General features: G+C 47.0%; 1 protein-coding gene and 1 pseudogene across 6 annotated transcripts; both read left to right on the top strand.

The window, feature by feature from the left end:
• The first annotated feature begins 18 nt into the window (after positions 1-18).
• GJB1 (gap junction protein beta 1) lies at positions 19-7,064 on the top strand. Of its 6 annotated transcripts, none has more exons than XM_027534343.1 (3): positions 39-111; positions 4,263-4,321; positions 5,549-7,064. In XM_027534343.1, the coding sequence occupies exon 3, from the start codon at positions 5,565-5,567 to the stop codon at positions 6,417-6,419; it is 855 nt and encodes a 284-aa protein (XP_027390144.1). In that variant the 5' UTR covers positions 39-111; positions 4,263-4,321; positions 5,549-5,564; the 3' UTR covers positions 6,420-7,064. The 6 variants fall into 6 exon arrangements, with proteins under 6 accessions (XP_027390142.1, XP_027390144.1, XP_027390146.1 ...); XM_027534345.1 differs by lacking the exon at positions 4,263-4,321 and adding an exon at positions 2,019-2,106 and having other exon boundaries at positions 84-111; XM_027534341.1 differs by lacking the exon at positions 4,263-4,321 and having other exon boundaries at positions 19-111.
• Positions 7,065-16,880: 9,816 nt separating this feature from the next.
• On the top strand, positions 16,881-18,107 carry LOC113888061 (annotated as a pseudogene).
• Positions 18,108-18,971: the final 864 nt, after the last annotated feature.

Here is an 18,971-nt window from a genome sequence, read left to right on the forward strand (position 1 = left end):
TGGCTCCAGCCCTGGGCTCTTTGTCCCTCCCCTGGACTGGGCTGACAGTACCTAGTGACATAGTGCAGACACGCCTGCAGACATTCCCTGGGAAAGGGCAGCAGCAGCCAGGTGAGGAAGCTGCGGGCTGAGGGACGTGGGCCCAGGGGCTGGTGTGGCCCAGGAGGGAAGAAGTGGGGGTTGGGGAGAGGTTTGGGTCTTGCCTTCTCCTGGGCTCAGCATTCAGCCACTTAGATACCTTCTGTGTTTCCCTCTGAGCTGGACTGAGGCACCTCCTACCCGGGTGCCAGGCTTGCTTAGTCTTTCTCTGTAGCCCCCATCTCATCCTTTTCCCAGGCTCAGTGTTGCTTCTGCTCTCATTCTTTTTTGCCCAGGCAAGAATCACCCTCATCCCCACAGGGTCAAATCCCCAGAAAGATTGGAGGGGGCCCCCAGGCTCAGGGTGGCTAAGTTTATATCTTTAAGACATTTCCTGCCACACAGGGTTAGGGTTCAGTGGGGGCCGCTGGGCACTGCCAGGTGCTGTTTTCCTTCCCTGATTAGAAGGCTAACCAGGCGTGCAACCAACATAGGGGCCGCGGGCAGATGAATACAGCACACTCGGTAGGCACAGAGGACCAGCCAGCCGGGCCAAGGTTTGGGAGCATGCATTTCCATTTTCTTGAGGGAGGCAGGGAGACTCAAGCTGAGCTTGGAGTAACTGATGACTGGGAGATCTAAAGGATGGGTAGCCCCCTAGTTGTTTGAAAGTTGTTCCATCTGTTGGGAATGGCACGGCAGAATGCACGGACTTAGAAAATGAGATGAGAGGAGAATAGCGACAAGATGGGTTTGAATGGAGAGAAGTATAGAGGTGGATGCAGCAGAGCAATGGGGAAGGGACCCAGGCTTTGATGAGGGGCCAACATGAGCCCTAATCTGAGTTCCAGCACTGGCTTACCAGCTGTGTGATAAATTACTCAGCTTCTTTGAGTCTCCATTGCTTCATCTGTGAACTGAAGACAATAACTCACAGCTCACAGGTTTGTTGTGAGGATAAGAGTTAAGGAACAGACTACTCCTAGCACAGAATAGGTATTCCCTAAGTGGTGGCTGCTATAATAAGCCCAAGTAGAGAGCAACAGGAAGTCAGAGAGTTGATGGAGGAGTAAAAGGGTGTAGTCCCAACAGTGAGAAAGGGAGCTGATATTACCATGTGGAAAGATCATGGCAGAGCGAGAGAAGGAGAAAACTGGAATGAGCTAGACGGGCCCTGACCCAAGCCTGTCCACAGGATACATATGACAGTGTGGAGGGAACAGTGCAGTGACTGAGGTGCTGTGGAACCACAGGCTGGAGGCAGGGAAGAGAAGCGGGTGAAGAGGGAGAGGGATGGAGGGGTTTGGTCTTAGCCACACCAAATTGATGAAGGCAGCTGGAAACTCAGAAGAAAATCTGAAAAAACATCCCCTGTCCTTTCTTGCCAGAGGCTGCCTGTGAAATGGGGGAGGGAGTATGGAGTCTGAGGCTGAGTGTAACCCCATTTAGCCAAGCCAGGCCCCTCTTTCCCAAACCAAAAAGATACAAGGATTTCCCATAGTTGGAAGGAGGGACAGGAAAGAGGTAGGAGCAGAAAGAGATAGACTTGAATGTGTGTGTGTACACGCATACACACGCATGCAGGCACATGTGGAAAGGAATGCGGAGAACAGTTTTTGAGTTCTGAGATCTAATTGATCTCAGAATGCAGTGTCCTTAAAGGATGAAAGGCTGCCAAGGTACAAAGACTTTGAGGTCAGAGGAAAACAAATTTGAAATTTGACTCTACCATTTAGCAGAAGTGCAGTTGTCATTGAGGTAAGTTGTTTAATTTCTCTGAGCCTCACCTTCTCTGTCTGAGAAGTGGGTATAATATTAGTTGGAGGGACTAAGGACAATCTCTTGATTTTGACCTGTGCTTGAGTGCTTGGGCAAATCTGGATCTGAGGACAAGGGCAGAGCCAGACAGGGTCAGAGAAATCTTGTCTAATTAAACACAGGAGCCAAACATGCCTGGAGCAACACAGAGCATATCAACACCTGGACTTTAACCCAAAGTCACAAAAACAGTTTGGATTTCAAAATCAGGTAACTCCCATGAATGTTTTTGAAATGAAACCCTTGAGGTACTGATGTTGACATAGGGATCAGCTCTTTCTAAACGGAGAGCAAAAATTGAGATCTCAGTGCTCACACAAGGGTCCTTAGGTGCTCTAAAGGGAGCTTCTGGCTATGTCCCAGAGGGCTCAAGAAGATGGGAGGTGGAGAGCTAAAAGAACCTAGAAACTCAGGGGTGGCCAGGCTGTCTGTGAGGCATCCCTAAACGACAGAGAGAAGAGAACAGCTGAAGTTCGCTTTGGGGTTTGAGGAAGCAGCCAGAGAAAGGTAAGGAGGGGGAAACAGAACAAATCTGGAGGCAACTGAAAGCCCTGGGAAGGGAGGAGAGGAGAAGAGTTGTCAGTTATAGGAAAGAAGAGAAGGGCTAGAGGAGAATAAAAGTCAGACCAATCTTCAATCTCTCTGTTTCTTAAAAGCACTCACAGAAAGAAAAATTATAATTGTATCTGAGGCAGCAAAGCTTCTGGGAAAAAACATGGGCTCTGGAGTCAGCTTGTGTCTCTGTGTGTGCGTGTGTGTGTGTGCATGTGTGTTAGTCGCTAAGTCGTGTCTGACTCTTTGTAACCTGCCAGGCTCCTCTGCCCATGGGATTCTCCAGGCAAGAATTCTAGAGTGGGTTGCCGTTCCCTTCTCCAGGGGATCTTCCCGACCCAGGGATCAAACCTGCGCCTCCTGCATCTCTTGTACTGCAGGCAGACTTTACCACTGAGCCACCAGGGAGTCAGCTTGATCTGGCTCAAAACTCCCAGCTCTGGCATGTACTCACCACATGAACCTTGTGACACTGAGATAAGTCCCTTCACCTTTGTCTACCTCAGTTTCCTCATCTGTGACATGAGGGTTGCAAATAACACCTACCTCTCAGGGTTCTTTTGAGGTTTACAGGAGATGGTGTGCAAGGGCCTGGCAGAGAGCAGGGGCTTGGGAAATGGTTATTCTTAACAATATGCTCCTCCACCACCTAGTTTGACTCTAACAGGTCTCATTGGATGAAGCATTTCTTTCCATTGTACCTCCTGTACCGGCTCTGCCTTCAGAATCCCAGGGTTGGGAGAAAGGGCACCTGTGTTCCTGCTTTTCCCGCACTGGTTTAGGCCCACAGCATGAACTGACTGAGGCTTTTTTTTTTTTTTTTTAAGCTGCATGAAGAAACCTTGTGCAGACTATCCCTTTACCCCTTAGTTTCTTTCATTCCGCTCCCCCAACTTTTCTTGGGCTTCTCTGGTGGCTCAGTGGTAAAGAATCCGTCTGCCAATGCAGGCGATGCAAGAGACCTGGGTTCGATTTGTAGGCTGGGACGATCCCCTGAGAAGAAAATGGCAACCTGCTCCAGTATTCTTGCCTGGAAAAACCCATGGACAGAAAAACCCAACCCATGGCTGGCTATAGTCCATGGGGTCACAAAAGAGTCTGCCATGACTTTATGACTAAATAACAACAAATTTTTCTAGCTACTAATACCCTCCCCCTTCCCCCTACAACAGCGAGGACCACCCAGAACTTGCCACAAAGTTCAGGCCTTATGTTCTCACAGCTAGTTCCTGGCTTGCAGCATGATCTTGTAATGGCAGACAAGGTGGGATGTAGAAGGAAGCCACCTCCCCTTGCCTAAGAGACAGAGGGGAATTTCTTCCCTAGAGCAACTGGCAAGCTCAGGAAACCAGGAGTTACAATATATACTTGACCCGCGGGCAGGGCAGCAACAGAATGGTCTGTTCTATTTCAGACAGACTCTATAGGTCAACAGCAGCATTGGGAAGAAATAAAGAGGGATATTGGGTTTGGCAAACCACTTAGTTCCCCCCCAAACCACATTGTTTTCTCTTCTTGATAAGGTTTTACTTCCCTTGATCACCAACCATGAAATTGGAGCTGAGCTAAGAACTTTTACAGGTTGCTTCATTGAACCTCACAATAACACTGGGTATGAACCTCATTTATAGATGTGCACACAGACTCAAAGGTTTGGTAACTTACCCCAAAGTCATAGTAGATTAAAAAAAAAAAAAAAAAAAAACCCGAAGCTAGGTGGCTCTTATCTTTTCCATCTTCTAACCTTCTTCTGTTTGCTTGGTTAACTTGCCTTTTCCTTCTGGCTTGTCCTCACTTGGCCATCCTCTGTACAGGCTCAAGAAGAGATGGTCAGGCTTTGCTCCATGACTTTGGGATCGGACTGCACTCACAGGTTAGCAGCTTCCTTGCTTCTTGTGTTTTTATGGGTAGCCTTGCTTCTGTTGCTGTTGTTGTCATCATTAACAGCTAGCCTACACTTCGGGGAACACCATCTGCAAAAGCACAAAGACTGTACCATGCAAAGAGCTTAGACTTCTGCTTCAGACACTTTTGTGTTTCATCCTACTCAGACACTTCAGCTGTGTGACCTTAAGTGAGTTACTTATCTGGGCTTCAGTTTCCTCAGCTGGAAAGACTGGGGTAGTAGTCCTTAGAGGCTTGCTAAGTGGGTCAAAAGAAAGAATATATGGGAAAATACTTAGCACAGTTCCTAGCTTGATAAAAGTGAGCTCCTTTTCCTAACCTCAGGCTCACCCATATCCTGGAGGGGATTTAAGCCAGGAAAAATCCTGCTGAATCTAAGTTTCTAGTAGAGTCATGGGAGAGTGCCTTAGGCCAGAGGCTTCTGGTTCCCCTGGGTCCCATCTTACATGCACCTGTCCTTGTTCCGTCTTCCCCCCCGCTGTGGCCATTCTTCTGGTGGGGCTATGGGGTGGGTGCGGCGATGGACCGGGCGGGCACAGAACAGGTGGGTGCAGGCTGGGTGTCCGGCGCTGGGACACAAGTGCTCTGTGTGTAGGGTGGGCGGAAGTCAGGGCGTTTGATCTGAATTCTAAAGGGCGTTGTTCAGAGCCCCACAAAGGTCCCATTGTGCAGACACTGGGTATAAAGCAGCATATGACTCCCCAGCACCGGGCGGTGATGAATTGGGACGCAGGCGCGAACCCAGGGACCACTCCCCCTGCATAGACATGAGACCATAGGGAACCTGTCTGGGTGGCCTCAGGGATAGGCGCTCCCCAAGGTAACGGGGCTTTGTTGGGTTTAGCCCAGGTCCAAACTTAAGGAGCTGGGGGAGGGGAAGCTAAAGAGGATGGCTGATGGCAGAACAAGATGGGCCTGGCAAGGAAGGGCAGGAGAGGAGAGAATGTTGGATGAAGGTGGAGAAGAGAGATGGGGCTCAGGGAGGTCAAGTCATCAAGTGAATGAGTGAGGAGGAAAAGAAAGAGAAGGAGAGGCTGGCAAGGGAGAGGGAGTGGTGAGAAAAGCTATGACTCTCCTTCTTCCTTTCTTGTCACTGGCTCTTGGAAGGGTTGGGGGGAGGTGTCAGGCAGTGTTATGGAGCCTGGCTTTCCACCCCAGCTTTCTGACAGCTTGTTCTGTGGCTCATGTTTTGCAGGTGTGAATGAGGCAGGATGAATTGGACGGGTTTGTACACCTTGCTCAGCGGCGTGAATCGGCATTCTACTGCCATTGGCCGAGTATGGCTCTCTGTCATCTTCATCTTCAGAATCATGGTGCTGGTGGTGGCTGCCGAGAGCGTGTGGGGTGATGAGAAGTCTTCCTTCATCTGCAACACCCTCCAGCCTGGCTGCAATAGTGTCTGCTACGACCACTTTTTCCCCATTTCCCATGTGCGTCTGTGGTCTCTGCAGCTCATCTTGGTGTCCACCCCAGCTCTCCTCGTGGCCATGCACGTGGCACACCAGCAGCACATTGAAAAGAAAATGCTTCGACTTGAGGGCCACGGCGACCCCCTGCACCTGGAGGAGGTGAAGAGGCACAAGGTCCACATCTCAGGGACACTGTGGTGGACCTATGTGATCAGCGTGGTCTTCCGGCTGTTGTTCGAGGCTGCTTTCATGTATGTCTTTTATCTGCTCTACCCTGGCTACGCCATGGTGCGGCTGGTCAAGTGTGATGCCTACCCCTGCCCCAACACAGTGGACTGCTTCGTGTCCCGCCCCACAGAGAAAACCATCTTCACGGTCTTCATGCTGGCCGCCTCAGGCATCTGCATCATCCTCAATGTGGCCGAGGTGGTGTACCTCATCTTCCGGGCCTGTGCCCGCCGAGCCCAGCGCCGCTCCAATCCACCCTCCCGCAAGGGCTCAGGGGGCTTCGGCCATCGCCTCTCACCTGAATACAAGCAGAATGAGATCAACAAGCTGCTGAGTGAGCAGGACGGCTCCCTGAAAGACATACTGCGCCGCAGCCCCGGCACCGGGGCTGGGCTGGCTGAGAAGAGTGACCGCTGCTCGGCCTGCTGATGCCACAGACCAGGCAACCTCCCATCCTGCCCCCTACCCCTGTCCTGCCCCAGGCCTGCCCCTCCTTCTCCCCTGCCAGTGTGCAGGCCTCTGCCTGCTAGGGGTTGCTCCATCAAAACTTTCCTTCCCTCCCTACTTCCCTTCCTCCCCAGGGCCTTCTGCCTCAGGGCCTGAAGGTGTGGGGAGCTGGAGGCCACCCACCCAGCACTCAAGGCTACCGGGGGTGCAGGCAGCTCTCGTTGCCTGCACCCCTTCCTCTTCCCTCTCCCTCTCCCTGGGACCACTGGGGACCAGAGGTGGGATGCTCTGACAACATCTCCAATTATGAAACTAATCTTAACCCCGTGCTGTCAGATACCCTATTTCTGGAGTCACATTGGTGGGGAGGGATGTGGGCAAGTGGAGTGGAGGGAGGGTACTGTGGACGTGTGGGTGGGGAAGGGAGGGTAGCAAACGAAAGAAAAGGAGGAACAGTGCTTGCTGGCCCTGAGGAAAAGGAGGACATATCTGGGGTGGAGGAGCTAGGGAGGGAGAAGCAGGCAGATAAGCTGGAGTGGGGGTTGGTCAGGGTTGCCTTTGCCTCTAGTCCCCAAGGCCTCTCTGCCTGAAATGTTACACATTAAACAGGATTTTACAGTAAACGAAGAGGTGGCTTGTGTGTTTGTGAAGTTCTTTCTCCTGCAATCTCTGACCACCCCCTGGATGAGCTGGCCTTGGCTTTTTGCTGATCAAGAAAGAAATGGGAAAAGAAAGAGAGCAATTTGAGTAGCTGAAGCTACCAAGGAGGGACTGCCGCGCATATCCCACTACCTCACAGGCCAGGCACAACCAGGCCCAGAGCCATTCTCTCCTGTTTTTTGTTTGGTTTGGGTTCTTTTGCCCCCGTTTTAAAATAACAGCTTTATTGGACTCTAATTCACTCATCCCTTTCTCTGACTGATTTTTTTCATCCATTTTAAGTATGTAGGTAATATATTGAGTTTGGGTAATTTTGTGCAGTTTTGTCAACATGACCACAATCTATTATAAAACATCTACATGCCCTCAAAAAGTTTCCTTGGGCACCTTCCTCTGATTTTAAAAAGATTAAAATGACAACTCCCTCTGGAAAGACAGGAAATGATGGAGAAAGTTCACAAGTCTGAGAGGGTAACATACATCACCTTGGCGAGGCCTGTCCCCTGCACTCCTGGGAGGAAATATGGCCTGTCCTCCCTCAAAACTGAGCCTTCACTGCCTATGGATGCTCTCCAAGCCACCCACTGGATTGCACAGTGACTCTGACCCCTTTTCTCAGATGGTAGCCCTAATTCTACCCTTCTCCCCAGTTTCCTTCCCTCAGGAATCAATGCCTCTCACCACAGAGATGTCTCTAACACAGGTTAAGCATTTCATAGCAGCAGTTTCCTCAGCATCACTCACCCAAGCAAGAGGTATCTCCCCTCTTTCCCTGGGGGGCTGTGGTGGGAAGAGCCCCAGGCTGGCACTTGATAAAGCTGGGTTCGAGTCTTGGTTCTGTCACTTAGTAGCAAGGTATTCCCTTCTGCAAGCTTCAGCTTTCATATGAGCAAACAAGGGCTGGCCCAGAACCTTTCTAAGCTTCCTTTGACACTCTGGGCTCCATGGATTCCCCAAAGCCTCCCCCAGTCTCATGAGGGTTCCCTGTTGCAGAGTCACTGCCCTCACCAATGGCCCCTAGGAGTAAAAGTTTCCCCTACAGTGGGTTTCTCCCTTCAGCTTCCCTACCTCTTACCAGAAAAAATTATTTGCTACTCCCTTTCAGAGAATGCTGACTCCCTGTGGGAAGTATGTCAGAAAGGAAGAGAAAATCAGGCATAATCTTATCAGAATTGTTCTCTAGAAACAGTCTTTTTCCTTCAGACAGAAAGCCTGGGAGGGTTCCTCATTCAAGGAGGTTTCTCCTTTAGAAAAGAAAGGAGTGCCCAAATATTCCTTTCTCACACACTTTGCAATCCTGAAAAAGAGTTTCCTCCTCTCTTAAAAGAGAGACATTTCTTTCCTGCAAGAAATCTCCTTCCTTAGTAAACCGACAGCTACTGTCAGAGGAGAGGTCCCATCCCCTCACAGTGAGTGGAGATTTCTTATCTTATTGAAATACATTCTCCCTCCCTCCACAACACAACACAACAAACAACAGCACCTCCTTTCTGTCCAAAAGGCCAAAGAAAGTTTTTAAAATTCCATCCTGGTTCAACAAAGGAACTTCATACCCTTCCCACATTGAGAAATGTTAAATCTATCACCTCAGAAATCTAGTTTCCCTTCAGATTCTAAGAATTCCCCTTGGAAAGGGGTTCCATCTCCAGATCAAGACTTTCCTCTCCAGGGGGCAGTGGTGGGACAATAAAGCTACTGGGCTGGGTGTTCCAGACAAAAGGACACTTTCTCTTGTGTGTTGTGAAACAGGTGCATGCATGTGTGCTCAGCTGCTCAGTCGTGTCCGACTCTTTGTGACCCCATGGACTGTAGCCTGCCAGGCTATTCTACCCATAGGATTTTCCTGGCAAGAATACTGGAGTGGGTTGCCATTTCTTCCTCTAGGGGATCTTCCCGACCCAGGAATCAAACCCACATCTTGTGCACTGGCAGGCGGATTCTTTGCCACTGAGTACCTGGGAAGGTGGGAGCAGACCAAAGGAAGTTTGAGGGGGGCTGGTGTACATAATATATATAGCAAAGAGGGAGGTGGGTACAGCAGACTAACCCTAGGACTGACTTTTTTATTTGAGGTTATGTCACAAACATGTAAGGGTTTCTTATACAGGAGGCAAGTGGGGCTTAGTACTTGCCACACTGAAGACACCCAGTAGAGCAACTGTAGTAGTGAAGATGGCAATGAAATTAGGAAACCTACTTCTAGCCCCTGGCAACTTCATACTTATCCTGAGTCTCAGCTTCATCATCTGAAATATAAGGCTCTCTACCTCTTTCACAGAGCTTTTGTGAGACTCAAACAAGGTATGTTCAAAAGCTGGTTATACACTGTAAAAGTAAGGGATGATAGTATCATCAGCACCGAGACCACAGCCTTAGGGCATGCTAGAACTCGATGAGCCAGAAAGGAGTGAGGCTGGTTCAGCCAGGTTGGAGCTAGTGGAAGGAACTTGGCAATGAAGGGTTTTCCCAGGGAATGGACAGCAGTCTAAACAGCAAAGTCCAGGAGATGTCACAAACTTCTTTTGAGCATGACCCATTCAAGGGTAAATATTCAAGGGGTGTGATCTGAGGGTGGAAAAGGCTTGACATTCTCCCTCACGGTACTAGTACTTCTTAGAGACATTTCTGGTCTTTTTAGAGCATCTGTGTGTGCTGAGATACCAGGAGCTGGGGGCAAAGGAACAGAGTCAGCTCCTGGATGAAGGGACTGGTTGAACTAGGAGAGTAGTCAAGGCCCCAGCCAGCTGAGTTGGGATTTCAAAGCAGGCTGCAGTCTCCATAGAGAATTGGCATGGCAACCATGAACTGATTCAGATGCCCAATCAGATAGCCTGGGTGCACACAGTGGTGGCTAGAGGGGAATGCTTGCTCCATTTACTGATTCCACAATACGTAAATGCCAGACTTGACCTGTGAGACAGAATGGGCTATAAAAGCCCACCAAGCTAGGCTCCCTTTGATTCCTGGACTAGGCCAGTCTGAACCTGTCAGGTGGGGAAAGGATTGGGGCACTTAGGGAGGGAGAATAAAGCGGGCAGAAACCATACAGATATCTGAAAGGGTATGGTGTTGTCTTCAGAGTTAGATAAACAATCTGGTATGAAGGATTTGAGGAGGGAAATGGCTAGATGGGAGGTAGGACAGATAAACTGTGACCTGTTAATAATGGGCCTTGTATGTCACTATAAGGCATTAAGACTGTTCTATAGTTGAGTTTTGAGTAAGGGAGGGCCACCTTCAGATTTGCAGTGTGGGAGCTCACTCTGGCAGCTGCAGAGACAGTGGATTGGTGGTTGGAAAAATGAGGGGAAGAATGACTGGCCATGGGACTGTGGCAATAGCCCAAGTAGGGCCTGTGGGACTTGGACAATGGCAGGAGGAGTTAAGAGGACACAAATGTAAGAGACCCTTTGGACGCAGGATTGACACCAGGACTTGATGTCTGAGTGTGGCGAGACTGAGGAGCCAAAGATCATTTGGAGATTTCCTCCCCCTTCCTTGACTGGCAGACTCCTAATCATTGAAGACTCAGCTCAAAGGTCAGTTCCTAATATGAAACCTTCAACTCTCTTCTCCTTGCACCCTCCCCCCAACCCCTCAGAAAGAAGGAGTCCTCCCCCCATTCTGAATTCCTGCAGGATATTGTAGTAGTATGTGTTGATTAGAGTTCTTATCAAACTGTGTGGTAATTACTTGCATAATCTTAGCACACAGTAAGTGCTTAGTCTGTTGAATTAAGGGCAGTAGGAAAGAGGATATAGGCATGTGCAAAGGCTCAGGGTCTTGAAAGAGTGGAGTGTGTTCTAGAGCAAAGAATGCCTGGGATGGGGCTCAGGGTGTGATAGGGAATAAGACTGGCAATTCAGGCAGGGGCCAGGCCATGAAGGGTCTCATATGCTATGTGTAGAAATTTACACAGGAGTTTGAACTCTTAACTATCACAGGTAGGTATGCTTCTTTTTTAAAAGTTAGGTCCCTGCTAGTGTGGGTGCATGCTAAGTTGCTTCAGCTGTGTCCGACTCTTTGCAACCTTCAGGACTATAGCCCACCAGGCTCCTCTGTCCATGGGTTTCTCCAGGCAAGAATACTGGAATAGGTGGCCATACCCTCCTCCAGGGGATCTTCCTGACCCAGGGATCAAGCCCATGTTTCTTATATCTCCTGCATTGGCAGGTGGATTCTTTACCACTATGCCATAGGAAGCCCAGGCTCCTACTAGACTTGTAGGCAATTCTGTACTCATCATGGTAGGCAGACTGGAGATACTGAGGAGATTAAGGTCAGGGCAGACCTTGCACAACTTGATGCATTAAGGTTGACGGAGAACTATGGAAGAAAGGGCAGAGCGATTTGACAGTGGACTTCAAAGAGAAAGGGTAATTTATTCAGGATGGTGAACAACTGTTCTCCATGTCAACTGAAGACCCTCTGAAAAGTCAGTACAGCATAGTGACCTTTGCCAAGTTGTTTGGCCACTCCATGCCTCAGTTTCCTCTTCTGTAAAATAGAGATAATAATAGTACATCTATCACAGGGCTGCAGTGAGGATCAAATGCACTCATTACATAAAAGACACTTAGAATAGTACCTAGTTGATAGTAAGTTCTATGCAAGTGTCTGTTTTTATTTCCTCCTGCCATCTTTGCCATCCTCCAAAGATTCACCAAGAAAAAGAAATGCAAAAAGGCAAAATGGTTGTCTGAGGAGGCCTTACAAATATCTGTGAAAAGAAGAGAAGTGACAGGCAAAGGAGAAAAGAAAAGATATACCCATTTGAATGCAGAGTTCCAAAGAATAGCAAGGAGAGATAAGAAAGCCTTCCTCAGTGATCAATGCAAAGAAATAGAGGAAAACAATAGAATGGGAAAGACTAGAGATCTCTTCAAGAAAATCAGAGATACCAAGGGAACATTTCATGCAAAGATGGGCTCAATAAAGGAGAGAAATGGTAGGGACCTAACAGAAGCGGAAGATATTAAGAAGAAGTGGCAAGAATACACAGAACTATACAAAAAAAGATCTTCATGACCCAGATAACCACGGTGGTGTGATCACTCACCTAGAGCTAGACATCCTGGAGTGTGAAGTCAAGTGGGCCTTAGGAAGCATGTCTATGAACAAAACTAGTGGAGGTAATGAAATTCCAGTTGAGCTATCTCAAATCTTAAAAGATGATGCTGTGAAAGTGCTGTACTCAATATGCCAGCAAATTTGGAAAACTCAGCAGTGGCCGCAGGACTGGAAAAGGTCAGTTTTCATCCCAATCCCAAAGAAAGGCAATGCCAAAGAATGCTCAAACTACCACACAATTGCACTCATCTCACATGATAGCAAAGTAACGCTCAAAATTCTCCAAGCCAGGCTTCAACAGTGTGTGAACCGTGAACTTCCAGACATTCAAGCTAGATTTAGAAAAGGCAGAGGAACCAGAGATCAAATTGTCAACATCTGTTGGATCATCGAAAGAGCAAGAGAGTTCCAGAAAAGCATGTACTTCTGCTTTATTGACTATGCCAAAGCCTTTGACTGTGTGGATCACAATAAACTGTGGAAAATTCTTAAAGAGATGGGAATACCAGATCACCTGACCTGCCTCTTGAGAAATCTGTTTGCAGGTCAGGAACCAACAGCTAGAACTGGACATGGAACAACAGACTGGTTTCAAATCGGGAAAGGAGTACGTCAAGGCTGTATATCGTCACCGTGCTTATGTAACTTATATGCAGAGTACATCATGAGAAATGCTGGGCTGGATGAAGCACAAGCTGGAATCAAGATTGCCAGGAGAAACATCAATAACCTCACATATGCAGATGACACCACCCTTATGGCAGAAAGCAAAGAAGAACTAAAGAGCCTCTTGATGAAAGTGAAAAAAGAGAGTGAACAAGTTGGCTTAAAACTCAACATTCAGAAAACTAAGATCATGGCATCCAGTCCCATCACTTCATGGCAAATAGATGGGGAAACAGTGGAAGCAGTGGCTGACTTATTTTCTGGGGCTCCAAAATCACTGCAGATGGTGACTGCAGCCATGAAATTAAAAGACCCTTGCTCATTGGAAGAAAAGTTATGACCAACCTAGACAGCATATTAAAAAGCAGAGACATTACTTTGCCAGCAAAGGTCCATCTAGTCAAAGCTATGGTTTTTCTAGTAGTCATGTATGGATGTAAGAGTTGGACTATAAAGAAGGCTGAGCACCGAAGAATTGATGCTTTGGTGTTGGAGAAGACTCTTGAGAGTCCCTTCGACTGCAAGGAGATCCAATCAGTCCATCCTAAAGGAATTCAGTCCTGAATATTCATTGGAAGGACTGATGCTGAAGCTGAAACTCCAATACTTTGGTTACCCGATGTGAAGAGCTGACTCATTTGAAAAGACCTTGATGCTGGGAAAGATTGAAGGCGGGAGGAGAAGGGGACGACAGAGGATGAGATGGTTGGATGGCATCACTGACTCAATGGACATGAGTTTGAGTAAACTCCAGGAGTTGGTGATGGACAGGGAGGCTTGGCAGTCCAGGGAGGCTGCAGTCCATGGGGTCGCAAAGAGTCAAACACAACTGAACTGAACGGAAAGATTCACCAGCTCTTTCAAACACTGAGCTAAATTCTTTGTCTCACCTAACATGTTTTCTTGACTGTCTAGTTGTCAATTGTGTGCTGAAGTAGGTAAATCTTTATGTTTGCACACATGTAATGGTACATATGGCCACATTCGGATATAAGTGGAAGGATGGTTGTGGGGGGAGGGCCTTAATTCTTAATGTAGTTTTAATGAAAAGAATGTGTCTCAATCATAATAAATTCTGAAACTTTATTCCCAGACTTACAAATAACTTAAGTGTGGGACTTCCTTGGTGGTGGTTAAGACTCTGTGCTTTACTGCAGGGGGTGTGGGTTCAGTCCCTGGTTGGAGAACTAAGATCCCACATGCCATGCAGTGCAGCCAAAAAAGAAAGAAAGAAAAAGGGAAATAACTTAGGTGGATGAAAGGAAAGAAGAAAGGGGATTGCTCATGGAGCACCCAGTATGGACCAGATTTGGTGATAAATTAAGCACTTATATGTATCATCTCAGTAATGGTAACATAGCTATTACTATACCCATACTTGCAGATGAGGAAATAGAGGTTTTGAGAGGTTGAGTAGTATGTCTGGCTGAAAACTGCAGAGCTAGAATGAACACTTAGGTCTATTCTAATCCAAAATCTGTGCTATCTCCTCTATCCCAAAGTAACCGCTCTATGTTGCCCTAGGAAGGCTTTCATGATAGAGGGGGGTTGTGGGGGAAGCTCAGTATGATATGAAAAAATTAAGTTGCTGGAAAACAAGATGTATGTTTGGGGGGCCCTAAGGTTAGGAGAGAGGAATGATGAAAGCTGAAGAACAGGCTGCCCTGTGCTTCTTCCAAGATCTCTGCTTGGAGCAGGATCCAGAAATTGTCCATTTCTAGGAAGCAAGGCAATTTGGGGAGTGCAGGCAAGAGGGGGAGAGAGAGTTATTTAGAACCCCTACCTTTCAACCCCGTGAATCATGACAAGTTTTTAAATCCTACTATTTCTCTCCCTTAAGCTTAGAAATCTCAAATGCGGTCTTCATTTTCCAGCAGTTCCTTTACCACTTTCTCTTTGCCTTCCACCTTCCCTTTAAGGGGCAAAGCCCCTCATCCCACAATTAGAGATAAAGGTCTTGAAAAGCAGATTCCTTGGAGGATTAATGCCAACAACAACAACAAAAAATCATTCACACTAGAATATAATCAATTCACCAACAAAGAAAGTCTTGTAAGTCGGCTTCCCAAATCTTTCTCAAGTTCCTTTCCTCCTCAGCATTCCCATTATGTTGCAGTCTTCCTTCAGGCCTTGAAATTATCTCCTAACTGGTAATGTAGACAATAAAAGCTAATGTTTATTAAGTGCTTGTTGTGTGCTGGGCACTGTGCTAAACCGTATCTCCCTTAATCCTCACCATTCATGGAGGTAAGCATAATTACTGTCCCCAATTTACAGATGAGGAAACAGGCCCACATAGTAACTTGGCCAGACCAAACAGCTCTAGGAAAGAAAGGGCTGAGCCACGGATCTAGAACTCATGTCTGCCAGATGCCCTAGGCAAAGGACATACCCATTTCTGTACCACTGGCTCCCTGAAACTGGCCTCCTGGGTTTCTTCAGCACTCAGTTCTCCATTCACCCAGACATGCTAGAGTCACCTTAAAACGTGATGCCAAAGACTACCCTGGTGGTCCAGTGGTTAAGACTCCATGTTTTCAATGCAAGGGGCATGGGTTCAATCCCTGGTCAAGTAACTAAGATCCCACATACCCCATGGTGAGGTCAAGAAAATTTAAAAAACAAACAAACAAAAAACCATGAAGCCTACCCTGTCAATTCTTTGTGAAAATCCTTTGATGACTTTCCACTGCTTTGAGGAAGGTATGACTGTTTCGGTTTGCCTGGACCAAGGGGTTTCCAGGATGCTGGGCTTTCATTGCTAAAACTGGTTGGTCACCTTAGCAGGCCTTTCACAACCTGATTCCTTTTCCCCCAGCAACACCTCCCATCACTCCTCAGCCCTTTTCCTGTGCAGTCTCCACCTCCTGTGCAGCCCAACCACCCTTTCCTGAAGACACTCCCAAGATCTCTTTTACCTACATGCCTTTGTGCACATTGATCCCTGAACCTCTACGCTACCTGATAAACTATCTACTCTTCATGAGAACACAGCTGCCATGTCACCTCCGTGGTCCATCTTGATTTCCTGGGACAGAATGAATAGCAATTACTTTCTACCTTGGTTATTTTATTGACGTATGAGTCTTCCCCAGGGTCAGACCAGGGTGAGACAATCAAGGCACCTAGGGTATAAAACGCCTCCTTAAGGAGGCAGTCACTCTTAGGGTGGCTCAAATGCCAACCTTATATTTGCATGACCCCAGCCAGGAGTGCCTCCTTAAACTTTGCACCCCAAATGCCTTAATTGGCTCACTCTTGACCCAAGCTTGGTCCTATCAGATTGGGGACTTCTCAGAACAGACTCTAAGTTCTTACTCATCTTACTTATGATTAGCACAAGGCTGGGCACAGGGCAGAAATCTAGTTGGGCAAATGACATCACACCCTCCTCTGTTCTAGTAGGGGAAGGAGGTAGGAAAGCTACATGGCTTTGGGCCCTGCTGAGGATGGGAGTAGGAGAAAGCAAATTAACAGGCTTCACCCTGGCCTGTGGTATAAAGATAGCTTTTAATCAGGTGGTTTTACCTTTGGCACCTGGCAGATTTGGGGTTCCACCTATTTGTCTGGTCTCTCCTTCTCAGTTCCTTTCACTGGTTAATTGAAGATATTCTCCAAGGTACCGTTTTTTTATCCTTTTCTCTTCTTATTTCCCCCGAATGATCTTGTCCATTCTCATAGCTTCAGCTAGGAGCCTTTTGCAGATGACTTCTAAATTGACACCTCATGCATTATGCTAAGTGAAACGAGTCAGACAGAGAAAGATAAATACCGTGTGATATCACTTGTATGTGGACTCCAAAAAAGCTGAACTCATAGAAGCAGAGAATAAAATGGTAGTTTGCAGGGGCTAGGGTGTGGGGGAAAATTGAGAGATGTTGGTCAAAGGGTATATACTTCCAGTTCTAATATGAGTAAGTTCTGAGGATCTAATGTGCAACATGGTGACTATAGTTAACAACACTGTATTATACACTAAAGAGTTACTATGAGAGATCTTAAAACTTCTCACCACACATACACAAAAAATGGTAAATAAATGACAGGATGGAGGTGTTGGCTAATGCAATGGAGGTAATAATTTTGCAATATGTAAGTGTACCAAATCAACACTGTACACCTCAAACTTATGCAGTATTATATGTCAATTATATCTTAATAAAGCTAGAACAAAGTAAGACACTTTATCTCTCTTTTAAGCCTCAGACCCACATTTTCAACTGCCTAGTATATATAGTAGCATCTAGCATCATCATTGCTCTTTCATACCCGTTTTGTCATCTGACCTTTGCAATAATTCTGTGAGCAAGTCAGGGCATTTTTTAGAGGAGACTCAAAAGGTAGGCTTGCCCAAGTTTTCGTGGCCGAACTATGATTAAAACTCAAGTTTGGGTATTTTCTTTTATGCCATGTTCCACAGCCCACCACATGGATGTGTCAGTGGAGTCTCAAACCAAATGTGATCAAAACCTCAACTTGTTACAACATCCTCCTACCCTAACTCCCCTGAAAAAAACCAACCAACCAACCCCCAAGACAAAACAACAAAACCCTGCCTCTGTTTCCCAACTTGGTTAAAGGAGTGTCACTTTCACTGTTTCAGCCATCTAGGAGCCTGTGGAGGCCTGCTTAGAACAAGACTTCTAAAAGGACAAACATATCTGGAAGGCTGTGGTCCAAGGCCATTTTTTTTGCTTGCTATAAGCAGGGTGTCCAGAACCAGAAGGAGCACACAGCCCTTTTTAAAATTGAAAGTCTTAAAAAAATAAAAATAAAATTGAAAGTCTTTATGCTTAAGATGAAATTGAACTATATGTAGGCAAGAGACGTGCTTACGTGTTGAAAGCAAAGAATAACACAGCAACTCCTGGTGAAAAGCCTAACAAAACCAGAGCAATCAGGGGAAATGTAATTCGTCCTAAGGAACAGCAGCAGGGCTTGTGTTGAATTCCGAAGCAAACTTCATGCTAAGACCATTGGACACAGAATCTGTGTGAAACTGTATTAAGTAAATAAAAGTGTGGATTTGTTCTGTTTTTTAAAAAAGATGTCTCACTTTTCCAGTCATCAAGGCTAGAAACCTGGATTTCATGTTTGATTCTTTCCTCTCTTCCATAGCCTACAGACTTGACCTTCAAAATGTCTGAAACTCATTTTGAATTCATCCTCTTTTTCTTCCCTGTCCCCATTGAAGCTCATAGAATTTTAGCTACAATCCTTCCACTGATGTCCGGGCCTTCTGATCTACCCTACCCCCCGACCCTCCATATTGTCCCGGAGATCTCCTCCCTAAAGCAACACATCTGATCCCCTCACCCCCTCATCGGAAATCACAGCCTTTGATTGTGCTGGTCCCCAACCCCTCCTACTTACTGAGACCCGGGTCAACTGCCACCTCCCTCAGTGAACTTGCATACAACCCCCTGTAAACCTGAAATGACTTCCTTATTCTTCGCTCTCTCATAGCACTGCTGCTGCTGCTGCTGCTGCTGCTAAGTCGCTCTGTGCGACCCCATAGACGGCAGCCCACCAGGCTCCCCAGTCCCTGGGATTCTCCAGGCAAGAACACTGGAGTGAGTTGCCATTTCCTTCTCCAATGCATGAAGGTGAAAAGTGAAAGTGAAGTTGCTCAGTCGTGTCCAACCCTCAGCGACCCCATGGACTGCAGCCTTCTAGGTTCCTCCGTCCATGGGATTTTCCAGGCAAGAGTACTGGAGTGGGGTGCCATTGCCTTCTCCGTCCCATAGCACTAGGTATTGTATTTCATTCTGCTAGTCTCGCAGCTAACTGTTCACTGTTCTCTCCCCGCTCTAGCCTGGGAACCTGCTGGGGATAGGATCCCAGTCTAGTTCATCTGTCTTCTCTGAAATGTATAATCTGAAACTAGGTCCTTAAACGTAGTAAGTAGGTCCTTAATAGATAGCTGCTGCATAAATCTTTCTCTTGAGTGTTTGTAAACTTGTTATAACAAGGACCATATTCCTAGTGGATTCATTCAGTGAGATGGATAAAAATGATTCTCAGCCTGCAGTGGGACACCTCACTTTACACCTTGAGAGATCTGAAGTAGTCCAACATTGCTCCACTGTATCATTCACCCCTCAAAACATTGCTCTCCCTCCCCAATAGAAGGCAAAA

This window comes from Bos indicus x Bos taurus, chromosome X (genome assembly GCF_003369695.1).
Source record: "Bos indicus x Bos taurus breed Angus x Brahman F1 hybrid chromosome X, Bos_hybrid_MaternalHap_v2.0, whole genome shotgun sequence".
In the NCBI taxonomy this organism is placed as follows: Eukaryota; Metazoa; Chordata; class Mammalia; order Artiodactyla; family Bovidae; genus Bos; species Bos indicus x Bos taurus.